General features: G+C 36.9%; 3 protein-coding genes across 5 annotated transcripts in view; 1 reads left to right on the forward strand and 2 right to left on the reverse strand.

Moving 5' to 3' along the window:
• Positions 1-1,259: 1,259 nt before the first annotated feature.
• On the forward strand, positions 1,260-17,348 carry tex2l (testis expressed 2, like). 3 transcript variants are annotated; one of them, XM_016270578.1, is made up of 12 exons: positions 1,260-1,718; positions 4,686-5,990; positions 7,637-7,837; positions 8,010-8,298; positions 9,297-9,529; positions 11,695-11,835; positions 12,017-12,116; positions 12,976-13,108; positions 14,221-14,355; positions 14,903-15,115; positions 16,135-16,255; positions 16,793-17,348. In XM_016270578.1, exons 2-12 carry the CDS (start codon positions 4,695-4,697, stop codon positions 16,955-16,957), a joined length of 3,027 nt encoding a protein of 1,008 aa, XP_016126064.1. In that variant the 5' UTR covers positions 1,260-1,718; positions 4,686-4,694; the 3' UTR covers positions 16,958-17,348. The 3 variants fall into 3 exon arrangements, with proteins under 3 accessions (XP_016126064.1, XP_016126066.1, XP_016126065.1); XM_016270580.1 differs by having other exon boundaries at positions 14,224-14,355; XM_016270579.1 differs by having other exon boundaries at positions 8,010-8,295.
• A 474-nt stretch (positions 17,349-17,822) lies between these two features.
• rnf151 (ring finger protein 151) lies at positions 17,823-19,956 on the reverse strand. Its single transcript, XM_016270738.1, has 4 exons — positions 19,747-19,956; positions 19,351-19,496; positions 18,668-18,764; positions 17,823-18,566 (listed from the first exon to the last, which is right to left on the reverse strand). Exons 1-4 carry the CDS (start codon positions 19,747-19,749, stop codon positions 18,066-18,068), a joined length of 747 nt encoding a protein of 248 aa, XP_016126224.1. The 5' UTR covers positions 19,750-19,956; the 3' UTR covers positions 17,823-18,065.
• A 1,636-nt stretch (positions 19,957-21,592) lies between these two features.
• noxo1b (NADPH oxidase organizer 1b) overlaps positions 21,593-23,178 on the reverse strand; it is a 13,797-nt gene continuing 12,211 nt past the window's right edge. The window contains exon 8 of the mRNA XM_016270586.1: positions 21,593-22,160. Within this exon, the coding sequence (XP_016126072.1) occupies positions 21,593-22,160 (568 nt within the window). The remainder of the gene's footprint in view (positions 22,161-23,178) is intronic.

Raw genomic sequence — 23,178 nt, forward strand, 5'->3', positions numbered from 1 at the left:
AGGGTCTAGTTTTATTTGTGTGCACTCACAATATCAAAAAAACGTTGTGCTTTTATAAAATAAAGAAAAGAAACGCTTTCTGCCGTCTCGGTCTTGAACAGGAGCGCTTCACAATGATGAACCTAAACTCAGACATTATCAAAATATATATGATGCTTTAAATTACTACTTTAAAACGAAATAATTCAAATCGAAAATAGACTCCTAATAAAATAAACTCTTTCATTATGTAAGCCTGCATTTCTCTCTAAAGGCACATTCAATTAGGAGATGGCCAGTAATTTTTTCATCACTATAATTGATGGAAGGCCCGATTATAATTTGCGTTTTATTTTATAATTCCGTACAGTTAAAAAATAAAACGCTAATTATAATGGCATATATGTAAAACTTTGTCCTATAATTGTATAGCTGCTTTTTCTGATTTGTATGTTGCTCTGTTCTGAATACCTTAAAATGTAAAGGATTTGCTGCAACAATTTTGTATGATATGTTAATTATTTAAATTTTTTATCCATGCAGCAAATGTTTTAAAAAAACAGCTTTAAAATTACTTTATTGCATTCCAGACGCTTTTAAAGTACTTTTCACTATAAATTTTACGGGTAGCGTTGTATTCCCATTTGTAAAATAGCCAACAAATTAATTGTTGTAGGCTAACCCGATCTCAAGTGCGTAGGCCTATAGCACGATTTTCTGCTTCTATTTGGCGTAATATTTCTATGCAGAAATTGACTTTGGCATGCAAAAGACTGATAAATTCATAATTAACGGCATGGGTTCAGTCGACAGAAATACGTGACACACAGGCCTATAATAACTGCTGAAATGTTTGCGGGATAAATCTGAGGTCAGTCTGAGCGCTCATGGTACTCCAAGCATACAGCTGTACACCTGCAGGCGCCACAGACTCGGACGGTTGTTGTGGTAATAAACACCGTAAACAGCAACAGTTCGCGTGTCCGCGCTTAATGCGCATATCCTATATGAAAAGTATTTTAGGGGGCCCTTGGCTTTTGAGGGCCCAAGGCGGTCGCCTACCTTTGCCTAATGGGTAAGTCCGCCCCTGAGGCCTATGCATATTACATTACATATTCCAGCAAGCATAATCGGAATATATGAATTCTGAAGGTGCTGTGCATGGTCACTGTTACAAATCCAGGACAAATGTAGAGTTTTTATAGGGTCACCGGCGTGTCTTGTTGTGTCTTTATAAGCGTATGGATGTTTTGGCAGAGTTTTTTTTTTAAAATCGGGATTAAAGTGGACTCCAGCCATGCTTCCTATAATCAGATTGAGGAGCTGCTGCTCGCAAAATCACATCTGGATGGAGCCTGTGAGGGGGAGGAGTTAGTTTCTATGGGGATAAACAGCTTCACAGTAATGTAACAGCGATGCACTGCATAAGTGTAGTAATAATTAAAAACTCCGGAGGATCTGCGCGCTGTACAGTCCAGATTTACCGAGCGACACATGCACATCTGCACAGCCCTGCGGCTACAATGAACGATGTAAACGCACATCGCTCTTTAACTGTTAATCTCGTAAAGTCTGATGTCAAGCTGTGTGCAGACTCATGATTCATGCAAGACGGTTTAAGAAAGTGTCATCTGTCTCTTCTCTGGGAACGATTCACGGAACTGCGACTCACTGTTACTGACAGAACGCAAAAGCTGATATTATTTTTTTTGGAGATCAGGCGATGGTGCAGAAATTGGGTGAGTTCATTCTTTTGAAATTATCTCCATAGGCTACTCACAGAAAATGCCATTGTCAGTGCTTCTAAAATGTCACAAAGTTGCTTTAATACGAGTATCCTACATATTTTATAAAGTGCATGAATCCTACGAAGCAATACACAATCTGCCTTGATGAATCTCCTGCTGTGTTGCCTGTTCATTTCAACAAATTAAAGTTTATGGTACTGCTCAGTATTTGTATCCATCATTGGCACTTGTCTCTGAGAATTATTAAAAAATGTAATCCATCTGAAACATTTGCTTGAGTTTAAATCCAGTTCATCTGACATTAAGCAGTGCTATTAATCTGTTGAGCTATTTTGTGTGTGTGTGTCAGACAGATCTGAAAGAATTTTAAGGATTTTACAGTATTTCATGTATAATATGACACATTATCTACATATTTGCATGTGATTTTTTTCCCATTTACCACAGTAACAAATTCTACAGAAGTTGCATGTCTGTTTATTGTCTATCATAGTTTAGTCCAGATGGTCGCCTTCCAGTAGGCTGTCCATCAACATGTTTTCTTTTACCAAACACAGTAGCTCAGATGAGATGATTAAAGGCATTGTGTGTCCAAGTCTGCCTAAGCTTAAATTAATAATCAATAACTATTTATAGGGAGTGAATGTTTCACTATACATTGTGTTTTTACCCTGTTGTAAATCATAGCTGAAATTTGATAGGCATAATTCAGTAGACTTTTAGAGAAACCCAATCATATTTTATTCTACCACACCAGATTATGGTTTATGCACATTTTTTATACACTTATAGCCTATACAGCATTGTTGATTGTTCAGAAGGAGAGACCTCTCTAACAACATGAGAGAGATCTGGCATACCACATGTAGATGTGCCCTTGAACAGTCTGTTGGTTTATTATTTCATCAGTCCATTTTGAATGAAGAAGGGATTAAAGAGAGTTTGCCAGTTGCTGGAGAATTGGTGTTACAGGGTTACATAACCACAGAAGGCAGTCTTTAACTTACTTTTAAATGCTTCACTTGACCTAGAAAGATCTTTGCTTTTAATTCAGTCTGTTGACTGAACTAGAAAGCCCCATTTTCTCCTGACTAAAGGCGGGCGTACATGGTGCGATTCTGAAGATCGTAACGTCGTGAGATCTGGCACATGTCACGATTGAGTTTACCCGAAAATCGTACGGAGGCAGTCACACACCACACGAATTTACTACGATTTTACAAACTCTGACGTAAGCATTACGTTTCGCGCCATTCATAGAAATATGGATTCTGAGGACGAAATAGTTTTCTTTGTGGCAGGCGGCTTGACGTGCAAAAAAAAAAAAAAAAAACCAAGACAAAAAGGACATGGCAAAGAGAATGGCTGAAAAGCAGAGAAAAGCAGGGACTTCTGTTCTTCATAAACAACTCGAGGGAGTAGGCCATTTCTGAATTTCTGCTCGTTTTGCCAGAAATACAACAGGCATATTCATTCATAAAGCTGAACGGCAAATTTGGCACATTCGGAATAACAAATAAATAATAGAACTGTCTAATTAAACTAAAATGATTATAGAATATGGTTTTTGTCATCTTCTGATTGGTCAACTTCAGATGGATCGCCAAATCGTCTCGTTCAACCGCACATACGCCACGAATTTAAACTGACAGCATCCAATTTTTTTGACATGTTTGAAAATTATCGGGAGGACGTGAGGTGCTCATAACGTTCTCGGATCGGCCCGTAATTCTTCTCACACGGTACGAGCCGCGACTATGCCTGCGATTTTTTCCCGAGAGAAAAAAATCGCCTGCGAGCTAGTACGACAGCAAAAATCGCACCGTGTATGCCCGCCTTTAATAGATAGCTTAGTCCCTCATTGTGGTTCCCCTGATGTACTTAGTAGTATTTTAGAATGCTGCAGCCTATAGGGAAACTTATTACAATTAATGGGCAAAACAAAATTAATATTGGTTCTGTTATGGTCTATAAATAAAAATTTGTGTAATGTGTGTTTAAGTGTTACATAACCTCTTTTAAGTAGACCTAATGATCAATGAGTAAGAAAAATGGTCATTATCCTGAAAGTGCTCACTGGCTTTGTTTTTTCTTTTGTCGAGCAAGAAAACAATAAATCTTATGGGCAGCACTTTAGGCACCAAAATATATGTAACATTAACAGAGAAAATGCATATGTTCAGCATAATTGTTCTTGCTCTGTTACTTTGCCTTTTATCAGGCACAATGTTCATGAACTGTCTTAAATATTTCGTAAATCATTATACAACAACACTGGAGCTTAAATTTTTAGTATTATTTTTTAATATAATTTCAGAGTAGGTAGATCTCCCAAACCCTACTTATGCATTATGTAATAATTATAGACTCTAGACATTATTCAAGGGGCGTCGTAGAGATTTTTACTCAAAGGTCCAAGGAGGTGTTTGAAGGCTCCTTCATAGGCTATAGTTTATTGGTGTTTTCAACCTTTTTTATTAATAAAATCTGTGACTGTTTAAATAAATGAATTAAACATGATTCATTTTGTTCATCCAGAAGTTTCAAGAACTGTATACATTCTTGAATAAAAACAAAATAATTAGCTATCGAAGAGGGGAAATAAATATGATTTTGTTTGTTTTTAAAGCATTTAATTAAGATTTATTATTTTATTACAATTAATTGAAATAACATTAAGCCATCATAGGGCCTCCTTTCAGAAGCCTTGTTATGAACCACTGCCATCGAGGGAGAAGAGTTACTTTGTTGTTGCACAAAACTGATCCAGTCAATGTTTTGTCCAAAACGAGCATTGCCAATGAAAGGATATTCCTCATAGTCATCATACTCTGAAACGCTCTAAAAACTGCTGATGGAAGTTGAAGCAAAATGACTGTGTTGTCCATATATCTTGAGGCAAAATAGTTTAATTGTCTTTTTTGCTGACTCAAAGATTTTTTTACTTGTGCTCTGTAGAGATAAATCATGGCAGGGATGACAGGAAATGAAGGAACTCACAAATTGGCCGGTGGGACCCAGAGACCAGGTTTACAGCTGAAGCAGGACATGGACCAGAGAGGCATAGTAATCCAACTGACGGACACAGAGGGTGAATGGGACAATCTTGATGACACTGACCTCATATTCACCTTGGACTGTGATGGTAAAAAGTCACTTAGCTCCCTCCGAAACCAAAGACCATGTTCGGTCGACATTCAGACAGAGGGGGAATGGGGTCTCAGCTCACCTGCATTCAATGTTCCTCTTTCTCCATCTTCTCCGAGCTCCTTGAGAAACTCTTTCCCCCCGGGGTCTGGCTTCCTCTCGCCCACTCACCGGCCCCTGGCCAGCTTAGTGAAGTCATTATCTACAGAACTGGAACTGAAAGAGTCTTCTCTAAAGCCCAAACCACTCCTCAGCCTCGTGAAGTCGATTTCCACTGAGCTTTCTCGCAGTGAGCCGGAGGTGTCTCAATCCAGGTCTGATTCCAAGCTCAATTTGCACTTGTTGTCGCAATTCACCCAGCCCAAAAGCCGCAACGGTGACTCCCGCACCGCCCCTCCGTCTCCAGTCAACTTGTCCCCCACCGAGCCCAAAGCCAGCTTCTTCAAAATGGAGCTGGAGGACACCCGACGCAAGCTCTCGGAGGCCATGCAGGAACCTTTGAGCATGTTCAGTAAGATCATGCGTGAAGATAGTGTTGGAAGCCCCAAGCACCAAAGGAGCACAGGATCAGTGGACTCGCCAAGCTACAAAGGCTTTGGCATTGGGAAAACGACCACTGACCTGACTGTATCTGAATCTCCTAAAAGTGCTAGGAAAGCAGAAAGTGAAATTCTACCGGAGTGCAACTGGCCTGTGAGACATCGCAAACAGTGTGTGCAGAAATCCTCGCTTTCCCATGAGCACCATAACAGACAGGTAGACACTGGGCCTGTGATGGAGTCCAGCACTCATGGCAATGCATCCCAGAGCACAGATATGAATAGAACTGATCAAGATGGTTTGGCAGAAGATGTGACAGAACAATGCTCCTCTCCAGTGCCAGGAGTGGGTCTTGCCTTTGTAGCATTTCTGTCATACTGCTACTTTATCTTTCCTTTGTCAGCGTATTGGTCTGGCCTGTTCCTTGGTTTAGGGTTTGGATTAATGTTGGGGCTTGTGATGATCCGATGGGGCTCCATGAAACACTTTCCCACCAGTCAACAACATGGACTACATGGGACCTCCTATAATAATATTCTCTTTGAAGCATTACAGAGCAACGTACCGTCTCTCAAGGTGAGTTTGATGCATTTTAGAATATTTATATTTTGTAAAAAATAATTGGTACATCACGTATTTGCAAGGTACAGCACTTGTAATATAACAAAATATGTTAGTGAAAAATTTTTGTGTGTGTACATTACAATTCAAAAGTTTGGGGTCAGTACATTTTTTTGAAAGAAATTATTACTTTTATTAATTAAGGTATACAGTATAATGTGAGTTGATAAAAAAATTATTGTGCACAAAATCAGTATATTAGAACGATTTCTGAATGATCATGTGACACTGAAGACAGAAGTAATGGCAGCTGAAAATTCAGCTTTGCCATCACAGGAATAAATTACATTTTAAGATATATAAAAAAAATGGTAAATAATATAAAAATTTTACTGCTTTACTGTTTTAACAAAAAATGCAGTGTTGGTGAGCATAGGGGATTTCTTTAAAATATAAATAAAATATCTGAACGATCCCAGATTTTTGCAAGGCAGAGTATAAATATAAGAAAATATATATCAATTGTATTTGTAATACATGTATAGGCTTCAGCATCCCAGTGACCTGACATAAGACAAACGGTTTGGAGAATGGATGGATGGAAAAAAAAAAAAATATATATATATATATATATATATATATATACAGTGGGGCAAATAAGTATTTGAGACACTGCCAATTTTTCAAGTTTTCCCACTTACAAAGAATGGAGAGATCTGTAATTTTCATCGTAGGTACACCTCAACTGTGAGAGACAGAATCCAAAAAAAAAATCCAGAAAATCACATTGATATACTGTATATATATATATTTGATGCACTTTTTTATATGACTGTGGCTGCATCCGAAATTGCATACTTCCCTAATATATACTAGATGAAAAAGAATTTGTGACAAAAGAAGTATGTCTGAATTCGCAATACTCATAAAAGAGTGGGCAAAAGTACCTGGATGACCTACTGCTTCTGGTGTGATTCTGTGTGCATACAATGGACACTACTATCCCATGAGGCCATGGGAGAGGATTTGTGAATGGCAGTGAAGCGACGCAACTGACTTTGGTAGATCACATGATAATGACAACATGGTGAATGTAGTACCTCCAGATTAAATTCATACTACACACATTATAACTATACATAGCATACTTTTTTAGTGATCGTAAAGTGATTACCTACTAACAATTTTGGACACAGCCAATTTATTCTACTTCCTAAATAGAATGTATTATCCACCAGGGTGCAGAAGACATGTAGTTGGGTTTCCATTATAGGGTTAAATGCTAAGAAAAGCAATAGAACAGCACCACAGGTAACAACAGCCTTGCAGACTCCTATTAAACCAAAACCTGCACTTCAGTGTGTCAAAGCCCATGTCCTTCGGGAATCAGGTTTTTTTTAAACACACTGCAGTGAATGACACAGTGTCTAAAGTAAGCCTTAAACTTGCTTTTCTCCAAAGACTAAGCAAAACCCTCATTACCACTCGCTTCTGTGATTAATTCTGCTCTTCAGTGTCTGATGCAGAATAACACACACCCACTGCTTGTCACAGCCAGCTACAGAGCTTATCCCAATTGTTTGTCTGTCTCTGTCCTAAAACTTTGTGGTTAGAATTCATAGATTACATTTGAGTTGAAGTGAAATGTTTCTGCATTCTAGGGCTGGATGAATGAGATGTACGCATATGATCCAGAGACCTACTATCCATCCCTCATGCACACTGTGTATGTCACATTGGATGGACCCTGTTTGCGGCTTGACTACCCACGTAACAACATTCCCCGCTGGGCTACGTTTGATGAGCCCTGTTACGAAAAGCATTTCACTCACTCACGGATATTTCGACTCACTGGCAGCAAGGTTAGTGTACCACTGATGTTAACACCTTAGTAGAAAGAAGTGCATTGCCCTTCAGTGGTAGTGCGACACAGTTCTACTTATGGTCTCTGAACCCAAATGGCTCAAATTTTAATGTGGCAGAATGTTGCATAGATGTCACGTAATTATAATGAAGTTGTTGCCTTGGTAACAGGTATTTCTTCTGCCACTGGCTTTGGCACACAAGCGAGTGTGGAACAGGAAGTATCCGATCTGCATAAGTTTGGCTGAAGGAGAAAGAACTGTGGAGGAAGACGAGATGGCAGAAGGTCAGGGGGAGGCTCAGAAAGTAGAAAAACACCCTGGGCCTACGACGAATGTTTCCCATCCTGTCACACTATACTTCTTTGGACGAACAGGGCGGGAGAAAGAGGAATGGTTCCATCGACTGTTTTCTGCATCCATTCACAATGAAGAAAACCATTCTGAATCTATATCTGGTGGTAAAGTTGAAATTAGTTGAACTTAAAGGGATAGTTCACCCAAAAATTAAAACTCATTCACGTTCATGTCGTTCCAAACCTGTAAGACCTTCATTCATCTTCGGAACACAAATGAAGATATTTTTGATGAAATCCGAGAGCTCTCTGACCCTCCCATAGACAGCAAGGGAACTGACTCGTTCAAGGCCCAGAAAGGTAGTAAGGACATCGTTAAAAAAGTCACAGGCATTGTGGTACTCTCATGAACGTGTGTCGAAGACTGACACAGAAGAGAAGAAATCATTGAATAAAGTCATTATTTTTGTTTTCTTTGCACACAAAAAGTATTCTCGTAGTTTCATAACATTATGGTTGAACCACTGATGTCACATGGACTGTTTTAACAATGTCCTTACTACCTTTCTGGGCCTTGAACGTATTAGTTGCATTGCTGTCTATGCAGGGTCAGAAAGATCTGATTAATAAGTAATTAATGGCAGGATTTTCATTTTTGGGAGAACTCCCTTTCAGCAAGGCTTAAAGACTTAAGTGAACTGAACATACATAAATTGTGTCAAACACAATTTGACAAAATATGTCAAAAATGTTTTTGCATATGTGTTTTTTAATGTATCATATTTGATATATCAGGCTTTTATGGTAATTTTGTGCATCACAACATTTCTATTGATCTTATTCATAAAGAAACATTTTAATTTTGTGGTTGTCAAAATCAAGAATGGATATATGCCATATATAAAATATGTATTATCTTAATTTAATATTATTTACTTTAGTTAATAATAATGTTATAATATTATTTTATATTAATACTATTTAATATACAAATTATTTATTTAATATATCAATTATACCAATATCGATACACAAGCCACTTTGTACAATCTTGTAAGGATAAAGAAAGAAGGTGTCTCAGCTAAGAAAATAACATTTTAAGAATGTTTTTCTAACATTAAGTTACAAAAAACATTATTTCTGAATTTTCTTTTTCTCTGTAGATAAATCTGCATTGAATGAGGAGAACCCTTGTGGTCTGTCACGTGGTGATGAAAGCTCAGTCAAGGACAGCAGTGAAGATGTGTTCCATAGTGATCTGGTTGGCAGAGTAAAAGAGAACATTTTACCAGACTATACTTCTTACATGACCAGTCTCATCTTCTCAGCACATGCCAGTCCTCTACAAAGCCCCTGCCAAAGCAGCACCCAGGGCAGTCCTACTGAAAAAGAGCAGGTGAGCTTCAACCAAAGAGGCTTTGTGTCATTTTTGTCACATGACCATGAAAAAAGGCCTGTGATATACAGATGAAATTGTTTTTAATGCAAAAAATGCCACCAAAGCATGTCAGAATAAATCGTCTACATGGCAGGTATGTCAAAGCGCATTTATCAAGGGTGGCTTTACATGTTGGTGAATTGCTAATGTGTAAAACTAGGTAAAATATTTGGCTAAAGATCAGCCATGAATTATTAAATGCTGCTTTTTCCTGTGGGGTGTGAGAAGTGTGTCAGATGCTTAGAGACAGCGGCTAAAAATTACAGTGAGTTTTGCCTCCAAATGCAGGAAATACAATTACAAAATTCTGACAAATATTTTACTGCTTTTAAAGTCACCATGAAATCAAAATGGAAAATTCTTATTTTTTTGTTGGTGAATTGCTAATGTGTAAAACTAGGTAAAATATTTGGCTAAAGATCAGCCATGAATTATTAAATGCTGCTTTTTCCTGTGGGGTGTGAGAAGTGTGTCAGATGCTTAGAGACAGCGGCTAAAAATGACAGTGAGTTTTGCCTCCAAATGCAGGAAATACTATTACAAAATTCTGACAAATATTTTACTGCTTTTAAAGTCACCATGAAATCAAAATGAAAAATTATTATTTTTTTAATGGAATACTGTAGTGTTTATTATAAATAATTTATCCGTGCACGTCATCATTTTTTTTTTAAATTCATGTGCCCTTGTAATCTTTAATCAAAAACGTTAACCTCCCCTCCCCCTCAAAACGACTCATCTTCTCTTCCGGTCACGAGCTATGGCGCAAGGGCGGAGCTAGTGACATGAGGGGTAAACGCTGGTATAAAGGACAGGGGGAAAAGCTAAAGCTTTACTTTATAGCATTGACACCAGTATTCATGTGCCCTTGTAATCTTTAATCAAAATCGTTAACCTCCCCTCCCCCTCAAAACGACTCATCTTCTCTTCCTGTCACGAGCTATGGCGCAAGGGCGGAGCTGTTTAGGCATGTTTTGTGCTGTTGATCGTGGTTGTCATACTTAATAAATAAAAAATGTATTCATGCTTGGGTGTCGACTGTGAATCCAGTGGAGAGAAATCCCCCACCACTAACTGCAAACTGGCATTCAGATCTGCCTCCATTTTGTTAGCAACGCCCCATCTTCCAACGATCCAATCAATTACCGAAGGATGAAATCAAGTCCCATCCTCTCATTTCAGATGCTGTTTCACTCGGATATACATCACAGTAGAGAAGAAAAGACAATCGCAACTTCTGTTCCATGCCGACTTTACATTTTCTAAAATATGAAGCTTTTCCTGGATAGTAGAGAAATGTATTAACCCCATTCCAAAATTTTATTTTGTGGCACATTTTCATAATGTAATTAAAAATTTTATAAAACATCAAAGTTAGGAATGGGATTTATAAATCTGCTTATTTTTCATTGATGTACATATTTTCTTTTTAAAATGCAAATATTTAAAGGGATAGTTCGCCCAAAAAAGTTCACCCGTCTCTTGCGCATGTGTTGTGGTACTCTCGTGAATGTGTGGCGAAGACTGACACAGAGAAGAAATTGTTGAATACAGTTGTTTGAAAAAAGTATTCTCCTAGCTTCATAAAATTAAGGTTGAACCACTGATGTCACATGGACTATTTTAACGATGTCCTTACTACCTTTGTGGGCCTTGAACGTGTCAGTTGCATTGCTGTTTATGCAAGGTAAAAAAAAGCTCTCGGATTTCATCAAAAATATTTTAATTTGTGTTCTGAAGATGAAAGAAGGCCTTACGGGTTTGAAACGAAATGAGGGAATTTTCTTTTTTGGGTGAACTATCCCTTTAACATAGTGCCCAACAATTCAGCATAGCAAGCTCATTAATGTAATGCAAATATGTCATATGTTCCCCAATAATATACCTCTTGACATGACACAGTTCCCCTAACATGGTGCAAATTGTGCAACTGGACCATTTTTTTCCAGTTCAGTTCATAGAAATGATCTTGAAATATATTAGGTAGTAATGTTTATTAAGTTACCTCTCATATCTCATTTCTCCGTGCTTAGAGGACAGTTTATTTGAAAAGTGGCAGAGTGTATCTTCAGTGTATCTTCATTAATCAAAAGTTTTTTCTTCTATCACCCCTTTTGGAGCAGACCTTTTGTTGCCATGAGGATGAAACAAAACCTGACTGGTTGAATGCACTAATTGGTCGGATCTTTTGGGACTTCCTCCATGAGCAGTACTGGGCTGATAAAGTCCAACAGAAGATTCAGCGAAAGCTGAGCAAAATTCGGGTAAGAGAACACACAGGAATTACAGGATGTTCTTTAACTGGACAAAGTGTGAGGAGGTAATGCTCTTTTTTAAAATCTTCCTCAAGCATGGTTTTGAAAAGTGGAATAAATCGCTTGTGATATTAATATTCCTACCATGTGTTCAAGTGCTTCTGTGTGAGTTTACCCTTTTTTTCCACAGTTGCCTTACTTCATGGATGAATTAACCCTCACCGAACTGGCCATGGGCTCCAGCATGCCCCAGATAACAGGCACATCACTACCACAGGTCAACAGCAGAGGTTGGTAGGGCTCCTAAGAGCCTCTTATAAAAGAGCAGATTAGGTCATTCATCCATCAGGGCTGTTTGAGCGTATATGTTATTATGTTCCTGCACTAAGCAGTAGATGAAATGTTATTATCCTTCTGTAATATCAGGGATCAAAGAAGCACATAACATCACATCATTCTCCTCAGCGAATAGCAGCATGCCTGCGAGCAAGCACACATGTCTGTTTACGCACTCAGCTATATGGTAAAATGATCACTGTGAAGCATATGCAGGATGTATTATCCCCATGAGGAGTGAAGTTATTATTGTGTGGGGCACAGCATGCGTCTTTTTCTCTCCGCCTCATGATCTCTGTGTGTTATGTAACACGTAATGGCTTTTGACAGAGTCTGGCTCCCTTGCTCAGGTCTCATCCCATTTATGGATTTATAAAGTGTGTTAGTAGACACGTGGGCGTTTTATTGCACTATAATTATTTGAAATTTCATCCATAAACAGATCATATCTCTGTATTAAATTTTTTTTTATTTAGTTACCACTTGTAGTACACTCTAATCCATCTTTGATACACTAGTACACTCAAGTGTACTACAAGTCGTGACTAAATACATTTTAAATACAGACATAGTATATTAAAAGCACATTTTAGTTTATATTCATGGTGTCCCAAAGTAGCACAGTTGAATACACTTAGTTTATCTTAAGTTTATCTTAAGAAGTACTGAAGAATAATTTTAGTATATTAATTAGTGCGTGAAAATAGAGCACTTTAAGTACATTATGGAAGTGTACTTTTTTTAACCTGGGAACTTTTGCTATTATTACATTTCAGGAAAAAAAAAGGAACTTGTCTTGTCTTTGTGTGTTAGGCCTTTGGTTACATTTGGAGATGGAGTACACAGGAGCGCTACAGATGACTCTAGAGACCAAAATCAACCTCTCCAAACTTGGGAAGGAGGGCGTCCCCGAGGCAGAGGCAGAATTTGAGACCATCAATGTGTTGTAAGTTTTTGGAGAATACATTTTTTTTTTCTGAGACAAAAATCTCAACACAGCATAGACTCTGCAAAGTATATTATGTAACTTATACTACCATACAAAAGTTTGGAGTCAGTTTTTTAAAAGACATTGATAAAACATTGATAATAATAAGAAATATTTATTGAGCACCAAATCACCGTCATGTGACCAAGTTATGGTTGCTGAAAATTTAGATATTGCCATCACAGGAATAAATTACATTTTAAAAATATATTTAAATAGAATTACACATTATTAATGTTTTTACTGTATTTTGGTCAAATAAATACAACCTTCGTGAGCAAGAGAAAAAAATCATACTGACCCCAAATTTTTGAACGGTAATGTATTTATTTTATACTGTGGCATGTCATGCTTTTTTCTTTTTTTTTTATATGTATTTATTTAGAAAAGCAATTTAAAATCAACATATTTTCATTGACTTTTGGAGCCCACTGTAGGCTGCATTGCTGTTCCTTAGACTCAGTACCATCCTAGTGTTGTTTGTGGTAATGTGTTGTAAGTTTTTGGAGAATACATTTTTTTTTCTGAGACAAAAATCTCAACACAGCATAGACTCTGCAAAGTATATTATGTAACTTATCCTACCATACAAAAGTTTGGAGTCAGTTTTTTAAAAGACATTGATAAAACATTGATAATAATAAGAAATATTTATTGAGCACCAAATCACCGTCATGTGACCAAGTTATGGTTGCTGAAAATTGAGATATTGCCATCACAGGAATAAATTACATTTTAAAAATATATTTAAATAGAATTACACATTATTAATGTTTTTACTGTATTTTGGTCAAATAAATACAACCTTCGTGAGCAAGAGAAAAAAAATCATACTGACCCCAAATTTTTGAACGGTAATGTATTTATTTTATACTGTGGCATGTCATGCTTTTTTCTTTTTTTTTTATATGTATTTATTTAGAAAAGCAATTTAAAATCAACATATTTTCATTGACTTTTGGAGCCCACTGTAGGCTGCATTGCTGTTCCTTAGACTCAGTACCATCCTAGTGTTGTTTGTGGGTGTCTGTTTATGAAATCTCATTATGATGAGGTCCTGTGTTCTGCAGTAGCAGGTCCAGGCTCTCTGTGCTGGCTGACAGTGATGAGGAATCATCAAGTGCAGGATCTTCTGATGAAGAGGAAGTTTTATCTGCTGACACTCAAGGAAGTCTGACTGAAAAGGCTGTACCTGGTGTTGAGGGGTAATTATTATTAAATGAACCATTCATATTATTCATTAAACAATTATTCTCTGAGATCTCAAAGTTTGGGAGTTGCAATTCTTTATTATTCGGATGTATGTCAGAAATGCTGTTCTTGTAAATTAAACATCAAGATGTATGTGTCTTGCTGACACCACTCATGTCCTTAAAAGGGGTGGTTCACCCAAAAATGAAATCAGATGAAAATCCATTTTTACCCTCAAGTTGTTCTGACTTTCTTTCTATAATGGAAACTATATTGAGCTTTTTTTAGGAGAATGTCCATGCTGCTTCTTGTCCACACAATGAAAGTGGATGGGGACCAGGAACAACCGTCCATACTTTCAATGTATGGATAAGAGCAGCTTGGACATTTCACTAAATACCTTCTTTGGTGTTCCAGCCAAGAAATAATATAGGTTTGGAGTGACATGATTTTGGGGTGAATTATGTCTATAAAGCATCATCTCTTTGAGTTCTTTGACAGTAAATGCAGCTTAAAATAAATCAAGGCCACCTGATTAATAATTTACTTTGCTTCCCACAGGGCTGCAGCTGGAGGCAGTACAAGTAGGCGGATTTTGAGATTTGTCGACAAGATTGCCAAGTCGAAGTATTTCCAGAAGGCCACAGAAAATGAGTACATTAAAAAAAAGATTGAAGAAATGTCCAACACCCCTCTGCTGCTTGCAGTGGAAGTACAAGAGCTCTCTGGAACACTCGCCATCAACGTTCCTCCTCCCCCCACCGACAGAATATGGTACGAGCCATTCTCACTTAATGTTGCATTAGGGACTGAAGCTTTGCTTAAGCTTACACAGCGTCTGCAGAGATTATCTAGAGCAATCATGCTTCTTAAAGTTTGGTGTCATTCACTCTTGAAGGGTTGACTTTGTTGTAATTAAATTTCAATTTGAGGTTTATGGATTAGAGACAAGTGTAACGCTGTCTACTAACTGGGCGTGATGTGACGAGTTCAGTGATGCAGTCGCAGCCAGACAGAAGATATTTGATGTTTCAGGTGCAGTTATGAGGAGCAGACTTTTGGAGCAAAAATAAGTACTTAATAGTAAAATGACAAAAATACTGGTAACACTTTAGGTTAGGGAAGACATATTCACTATTAACTAAGAGTTTTACCTCAATAAACTCCTAATTTGCTGTTTATTAATAGTTACTGTAGCAAGGTGGTTGCTAAATTTAGGTATGGGTTTGGATTAAGAGATCTAAAATATGGTCATGCAGAAAAAGGCATTTATAAATGCTTTATAAGTATTAATAAACAGCCAATATGCTAGTAATATGCATGCTAATAAGCAACAATAGTGAAAATTGTTACCAAAATACTACTTATTATGGAAATAGTATACTTTAAAAGAATACCCTTTAGTGCAAACCAAATATTATATAAAATGCAGTTAGCGGAACTATTTGTAGGACATCTTTATATGTAATTTTATAATTACTTCTGTTTTCTTTGACATATGTTTAAAGTGTGCTGCAAAATGTACTGACAAGACTCTATGGCAAACTAAAACATACTTTAATCGTCATTCTATTGAAACTTGTATGTTATTTATTTGGATACATTTGTAATTTGTAATCAAGTACTTTACATGTGCTTTTATAGTTCTTTGTCAACAAATCAAAAGAAGTGCACTTTAAGAGTGGGAAAGTGGTCCACTCTTTGCCTATAAATCATTATATGCATTCAGGCTTGCAGACATGTCTTTGGATACATGCCCCAGATTTGTAAGTGTTTTGTTGGTTCTCTCTCAGGTACAGTTTCTGCGGACCCCCGAAGCTTGATCTCAGAGTCAGACCCAAACTGGGAGAGCGAGAAGTGACTTTCTGTCATGTAACTGAATGGATTGAAAAAAAGCTGCAGGATGAGTTTCAGGTTTGTTTTGATGATATTATGTCAGGAGCTTCACTATAAATTGGTGAACATGTTAAGCATATGGCAGCTAATTTAATTTAAAGGGGTGATGAACTGCCTTTATTTATTATTTTGTACTGTTCTCTGAGGTCCACTTATACTGTTATCAAGAGTTTAACATGAAAAAAACATCAGAATTTAGAAGTAATAGGTGACATTACTGCCAGATCCGATATTTTCGGAACAGCATTGTCTTTTAGTTTCAGTCTTTATGAAAATCCTGCGTCGAATTGTGCTTTGTTTGTAAACGAATCCGCTGTAAAATGAAGTGAACAAAGGACCAAGTTCTTTCTGACGTGGTCTGGAACTTCATTAGAAATAAAGTTCATTCACTCTTTCCTAACGTTGGGATCAGAAGGAAGGCAATGCAAAGACTGTGTTTTTCCACAACTTGGCGCGGCACTTTAATTGAATTAAATTGTTTATTTTAGTTAAATTATTTAATGCACAATGTTTACATTGACCCCCACAACAAATCTTGTGCAATTATTTTTCCAGAAAGTTTTTGTTTTGCCCAACATGGATGACATTTACCTGCCGCTGATGCACTCTGGGATGGACAACCCGCTAGCTTTCCCACAATACCCTGCAAAGCTCTCCCAGCATTCCTCTATGGCCTCCACTGACAGGTGTGATCTGGAACATTCTGCAGAACTACAGTAGTGCCTCCTTGTGGAACAGACATGACAATATACCAGTAACAGAACTCGCTCATTTAACTTCAACAAACTTCTAGTAATGTAAGCTTCATTCATTCGGCTTCATTTAAACATCACAGCACAAAGCAAAATGTCAGTAGCTCTCACACATATTCTCTCTAAATATATCAGACATCTCCTTATACAGTCATTACAAGGCACAGTGGGTAAAATTCCTATCCCCCCGGAAATCCAGATCAGTTATTCTTATCATACCAGTGGCTTAATGTGTGAACAAACCATTTTATTACTTTATTGTGTTTATGTCCCGAGGACAACTGATTATTTGCTGAACTTCCACAATGGCTTAAATTAGACAAATAAGCATTAGTAATAATCAATAAATATCAAATAATAATGAATTTATTTCAGAACTCTTTTTGAAAAAAGTCTTACATACATGTTCCAGAAGTGTTTGCTTTTTACATCATAGATCATATAATATCAAAGACGGTGTTTGTACGATTTCACATTTTCTTGTCAAGTGTCACTTCAAGATTGTAATATCTAAACTTAAGCAGGCATTCGAATGTTACAAAAATCGTTTTTTCTTTTTAATATGTATGCATTAGCATCAATGTCTCACTTTATTAACCTCTCAAAGCTGTAGAAGGAATGTGCAACGAAAATCTTCACTATTTTGTTTACCATCATGCTTTTCTCTTTTCTCAGTAAATCTGTAAAATTGTGTTGTGCTGCCCTTAAAGGGATAGTTGACGCAAAAATAAACTTTTTGTCATCATTTAGCTCATGTTGTTCCAATGATTTTCTTTCTTCTGTGGAACAGTCACTGTTGCTGTCTTTTTTTTGGGTCCATACAATGTTGTTTTGGACCCCATTTGACTTTTATTGTATGGACAGTTGAAACATTCTTCAAAATAATTTATTTTATGTGTCACAAACGAAAGTAAGTTATATAGGTTTGGATCAGCATGAAGGTGAATAAACAACTTAAATTTTTGAGTGAACTATCCCCTAAGATGTCTATAAAAGTGGAAAGACACATTTAATAAAACGCGCACACATAAAAAACGAACTTGAATGCTCTCTTTGAATCCGGAAGGGTATTTACGCTATATAAATCTGACTCTTGTACTGCTGCTGTTGGTGTGACGGTGTCTGCTGCCGCTCGGACTGGCGGCATTAGCATCAGTCCAAGCACTGGTTCCCTCCCCTGCTTCAATTTCCAGATCTCCAACCTCCAGGCTCTCACACATCAGGTTTATCTGCCTCCTTATTTGTGCCATCCGGCTCTGCATGCGCTGCATCTTCCTGCGCAGGTTGGCTGCGATGGCCCTTTGCTGTCGCCGCTCGGCTACATAGCGCTGCTGCAGTTCTCGGTAGCAGTTATGTTGGGCCTGATTCTCACGGACGAGCAGTGTCCTGCAGCCCATGGGACACGGCTGTCGCCAGTGGCTGCAGCTCTGATCATGCGCCTGTGCGTCCTTCCTCAGCACCTGCTGCCCACAGCCCTCATGGGGACAGAGCTGCCACTCATACGGACAGCTGGAGATGTGGAGGTACTCGTTAGAAAGCGGGAAAGTGGCCCTGCAGCCCTGCTGTGCATTTCGACACTAAGAACACAATATGGAGTTGTTTCAAATTCACAGTTTAAGTACTAGAACTTTAACTACTATACTGTATTTTAGACTTGAGTTTGAAAAAAGTTGCCTACCTTGATTGATAAACGGCCAATGGATTTACTCAGCTTAAACAAAACCAGCATTTGGTTCTGGTCGATAGGCTGCCTACAACATGGGCATTTCACCTGTCTGAAACAACACTGACTTTAACATTTGCTCAAACATCCAATGAGTTACTTCAAAATAGAAGTAAGATTAAGTAAACGGATCAAAAGTGGCAGTGAAACCATCTACAATGCAATCAAAAACTTCTATTTCAAATGAATGAGGTCTGTTTATCAAAGAACCCGAAAAAAAATCACGGTTTCTTCAAAAATAGGTACAACAAGTGTTTTCAGAATTTTTCTTGAATACCAAATCAGCTCATGTGATATTTAATACTGGAGTAATGGCTGCTGAAAATCACAGGAATAAATGATTTTTTAAAAATATATTCAAAAAGAAACCTTTTGTAATATTTCACAATATTACTGTATATTTGATCAAATTAATGAAGCCTTGCAAAGCATAAGAGACTTCTTTCAAAAACATGCAGACGAAAACTTTCCCATCAGGATCAAATTAAGATAAAGATATAAGATACAAGAGAACCTCCCAATTCAGATGATACCGGTTATACCAATTAAGTCACAAATTATAATTTAGACAAGAAGTGTCTAAGTTATAATTTTCCCCTTAATCTGGTTTATCTTATTATCAAATATTAAGTTGTTACCTTTTCATCCACTGTAAAATGCATTCTTTGCAGAAGACATGGTTGCATTTAAGTCGTACAGGACAGCGTAGAACTGCTCTACAGATGACACAAATCAGATCATCATCTGGGGTATCCACAAACTGCTCCACTTCATAACCTCCAGTCTAAAACCAAAATGAAATAAAAAAGCAATATATAATAATTCAATTTGTATTTTAATGTCATATGGATTACTGATATAACTACTAAAATTAAATCAAACTATTTCAAAGGATTTTAATTATAAATGACTCATGTTGCATATTATCAGACTTTTTATATAACATACTGTACGTTTTAGCTAGTAAAATATAATATATTTTTATATAAATATCTTTTTTAATATATAATGTAATTAAAAAAGGGAAAACTCACCATTTTGGCTTATGATACCAGGGCACAGCTAATACAGATGCTGTATATGTTGAATAATTTGTAGAGACAGGCATCTGTCAAAACAACAGGCAGCAAAACATCCCAAAGGAGATCACTTGACCCTGGATCATTCAGAAATGCATTACAGATGTCCCATTTTCTCTTCTTTTCCATTCTAGCACAAGTCACGAATGTGGTTAGCACCTGACAACTTTTTTACACTAACCACTGGGACCCTATTTTGGTACCATCTAGGTTTTACATATTAGACAAAGGCATTGCTATGGAAACCAGTGAACTTCAATGACTGCCTGCTCTAGAGGCTACAAGCCCTATTCTCTAAACACACCGGTCTGAATGGCCAACGAACACGCAGCAGCATTCTCTGCACAATAGAATATATCATATATCATTATATGTGAAAAAATGTGTCAATAAACACTTTAACTGAATGTATGTCCCACACTGTAACAGTTAAACCAAATAACAATGCTATAAGCAAAACTTTAGCAAAAGCTAAGAAGGTTTTTTACAATAAAGAAAACACCAGTTTGTACTGGTCACCATTCATATGTACAAGGGAGAATGGGGTAAGATCGGTCAGTAGGTAAGCTGTGCTTCTTATGGATAAAATGTCTTAATGTTTTTCATTGTATTTTTTGGCGCTCACTTGTTTACAGATAGCATATATGTGATTATACTGGAATTTTAATGTGGATAACAGAATTCAGAAAAAGGAATCTAGATGAAACTTACAATAAAACCCACTGCAATTTCCAGAATATAGGAAAAACTGGAAGTGGAATCATCAATGCAGTGAGCGAATCTAGATATTAGGCTGTAAAGTTATTTATCTGTCGCATTCAGTACTGTATTATCCTTTGCCATGTTGACATAAGGGGAATTTGTGAGGACTTTGGATACTCAAATACGGGCAGAATACTCTATAATGACTACTACTAATAATCAACAAACAAGTAATAAAGGGTGGCAAACTGTTTCTGAGAATGTCTGATTTTATTTTTCATATAAGGAAATGCAGCTTCCTTTAAATAAATCCCAGCCACTCTTTATGTTAATGTTTAAAGTTTATTAGCGGTAGCTGACTTTTTCATCTTACCGACATAATTACGCAAGGGAACTTTCACAAAAACAAACTCAATCCTTTGATGATGATAACAATTACTTATATTCTTAAGATAAGCCCAAATGTATAGTAACACTGAGTGGAATAATTTAGTTTATTTTATGCATGTGGTGGTCTACACTGACAGTCTCTGTAGTTATCAGTGTTTCATGATCTGTATTCAGTTAGCCTACTCAAGAACTTGGTTCATCTTTTTGACAGATACTTATGTTATAGCTACATATAAATGTTTGGAATAATTCAGTGTCACATGGTCCTTCAGAAATCATTCTAAATATGTTGATATACCAGTGTGCTAATATGCTTTATGTGTGTGTGCGCAAATATGTGCCTGTATATATTAAGTTTCCATGAAAAACGTCATGACATCAAAAGCATTAAAATGAATTTATTGAAACTTGTGCAGGTATATATACAAAGTCCAAATATTTTTTTATATTTGGAAGACCATTAGCTCCAGGATGAAAGATAACAGTCTGAATAAAACGTTAATGAAAAAATAGAACTGTGAGAAAAAAAAAGTTAAATATGTACACTGTAACTACTTTTAACAGGTTATGTATAATATATTTGATTAATTCAATATTTATACTATTTATATAGCCCCACCAAGGATTACAAAGAGATGACAAAGAACCCAGATTAATATCGTTGTACTATACTCAAATGCGATCAAAAAGAAGGTCATATGCACCCCTTTCATGCTCTCCCTTCATCTACCATGACTTCTCTTTCAGGGGCCAGGCGTGCAGAGGTCGCCAGAGCAACTTTTCGGGTGTAGGTCGTGCAGCGACATAGGATCTCCTGAGTTTGTGGTCTGGGTGGCACCCTGGGAGCTTCGACTCCTTTCATTGGGTGATCAGTGTCTGAGCTGGTGGGGCTGGACTGACCACTGGACATACCACAATCATTGCTGTCTCTCTCTCTATCCTGCTGTCTCAGGCCCTCTTCCCCCTCTGAGCTGGACATGCTTGGGCTCATGGAGGTGGTGTCTGAGGAACTGAAGCTGAAGTTGGTTCCATCATCGCTGAAGCTGCCAGCTTCCTCATGCTGTACCGGCTCTGACAGAATTTCCAGAGAGTTTGATTTAAGGAAACCATTTATTCTGTTTCGTGAGTGGACCTGAGGCTCCAGTTTGAAAGAGTTGCTGCTGGACAGGTTGATAGTGGAGCTGTGAAGTTTCCTCTGAAGTGTCTGAAGGCCAAAGCTGGGGCTGCTGTAGAGCTTCAGGTACATGGAGGGCACATAGCCTGCCTTTCTGTTATATCTGTAGAAGGAATAAAAGATTTAGGTTACAGTATGTTTTGTATGGGGAAAACTCCATGTACATGTAGAAATAATCATTACTTTCTCCCTCCCTCTCGCTCCCTTATATATATGTAGAAATACACTACTTTTCATAAGAAGTCTCTTATGCTGACAAGGCAGCATTTAATTGACCAAAAAGACAGTAATTATCTAATATTTATTTTTTAAATAAATACATATAAAATATAATTATTATTTAAAATATAATATGATTTAAATTATTTAACATAATTGAAAATATAAATTATTAAAATGAAATCTGAATCATTTTAATATATATAATATATATTTGCAGAATCTGTGAAAATGTTAATAATTTTAATTTTACATTTTTAGCCAGGGGGTGAAAACTTTTAAACAGGACGAAGATGTCCAAATTTTTCTTATTTTGTTGAAATATCTTTTTTTTTTTTCATTTAGTACTGCCCTTCGGAAGCAACAGAAGATACTTGCATGTTTCCCGGAAGACAAATTAAGTACAATTTACCTTGATCTTCAAATTCAAAAAGTTTTCACCCCCCGGTTCTTAATGCATCATGCTTCCTTCTGGAGCATCAGTGAATGTTTTAACCTTTTTTAATAGTTGTATTTGAGTCCCTCAATGGTCTCAAAAAAAGTGTGAAAAGATGGATCTCAAAATCATACAGTCACTGCTGGAAAGGGTTCAGATATGCAAAAGATGCTGGAAAACTGAAGAATCTGCAGTGCTCAGTTTAACTGTTCAGAACAAACAAGAGACTCATAAACAACCATCACAAAACAAAAAATCTGTCGTAGATCATCCAGGTAACCACACACAGTATTAAGAACCAAGGGTTCCCAAACTTTTGAAGGGGGTTATTTTAATAATGTCAGCCATTTTTTTGTCTTGTGGACTATATGTAAACATCTTTTATGTAAAATATCTTACTCAGGACAGTACTAAATAAAAAATAACATGCATTTTATATGATCTCTCTTATTTTGTTAAAATTATT

The sequence above is a fragment of the Sinocyclocheilus grahami genome, unplaced genomic scaffold, assembly GCF_001515645.1.
Source record: "Sinocyclocheilus grahami isolate Dianchi unplaced genomic scaffold, SAMN03320097.WGS_v1.1 scaffold57.1, whole genome shotgun sequence".
Lineage (NCBI taxonomy): Eukaryota > Metazoa > Chordata > Actinopteri > Cypriniformes > Cyprinidae > Sinocyclocheilus > Sinocyclocheilus grahami.

Coding starts and splice junctions, on each gene's coding strand:
- tex2l (XM_016270578.1), top strand. CDS start 4,695: ATGGCAGGGATGACAGGAAATGAAGGAACTCACAAATTGGCCGGTGGG. Junction 7,838..8,009: donor TTCGACTCACTGGCAGCAAG/GTTAGTGTACCA, acceptor CCTTGGTAACAG/GTATTTCTTCTGCCACTGGC. Junction 15,116..16,134: donor CCCCCCACCGACAGAATATG/GTACGAGCCATT, acceptor GTTCTCTCTCAG/GTACAGTTTCTGCGGACCCC.
- rnf151 (XM_016270738.1), bottom strand. Junction 18,765..19,350: donor ATTTTACAGTGGATGAAAAG/GTAACAACTTAA, acceptor GTGTTGTTTCAG/ACAGGTGAAATGCCCATGTT. Junction 18,567..18,667: donor TTGGCCGTTTATCAATCAAG/GTAGGCAACTTT, acceptor TTGTGTTCTTAG/TGTCGAAATGCACAGCAGGG.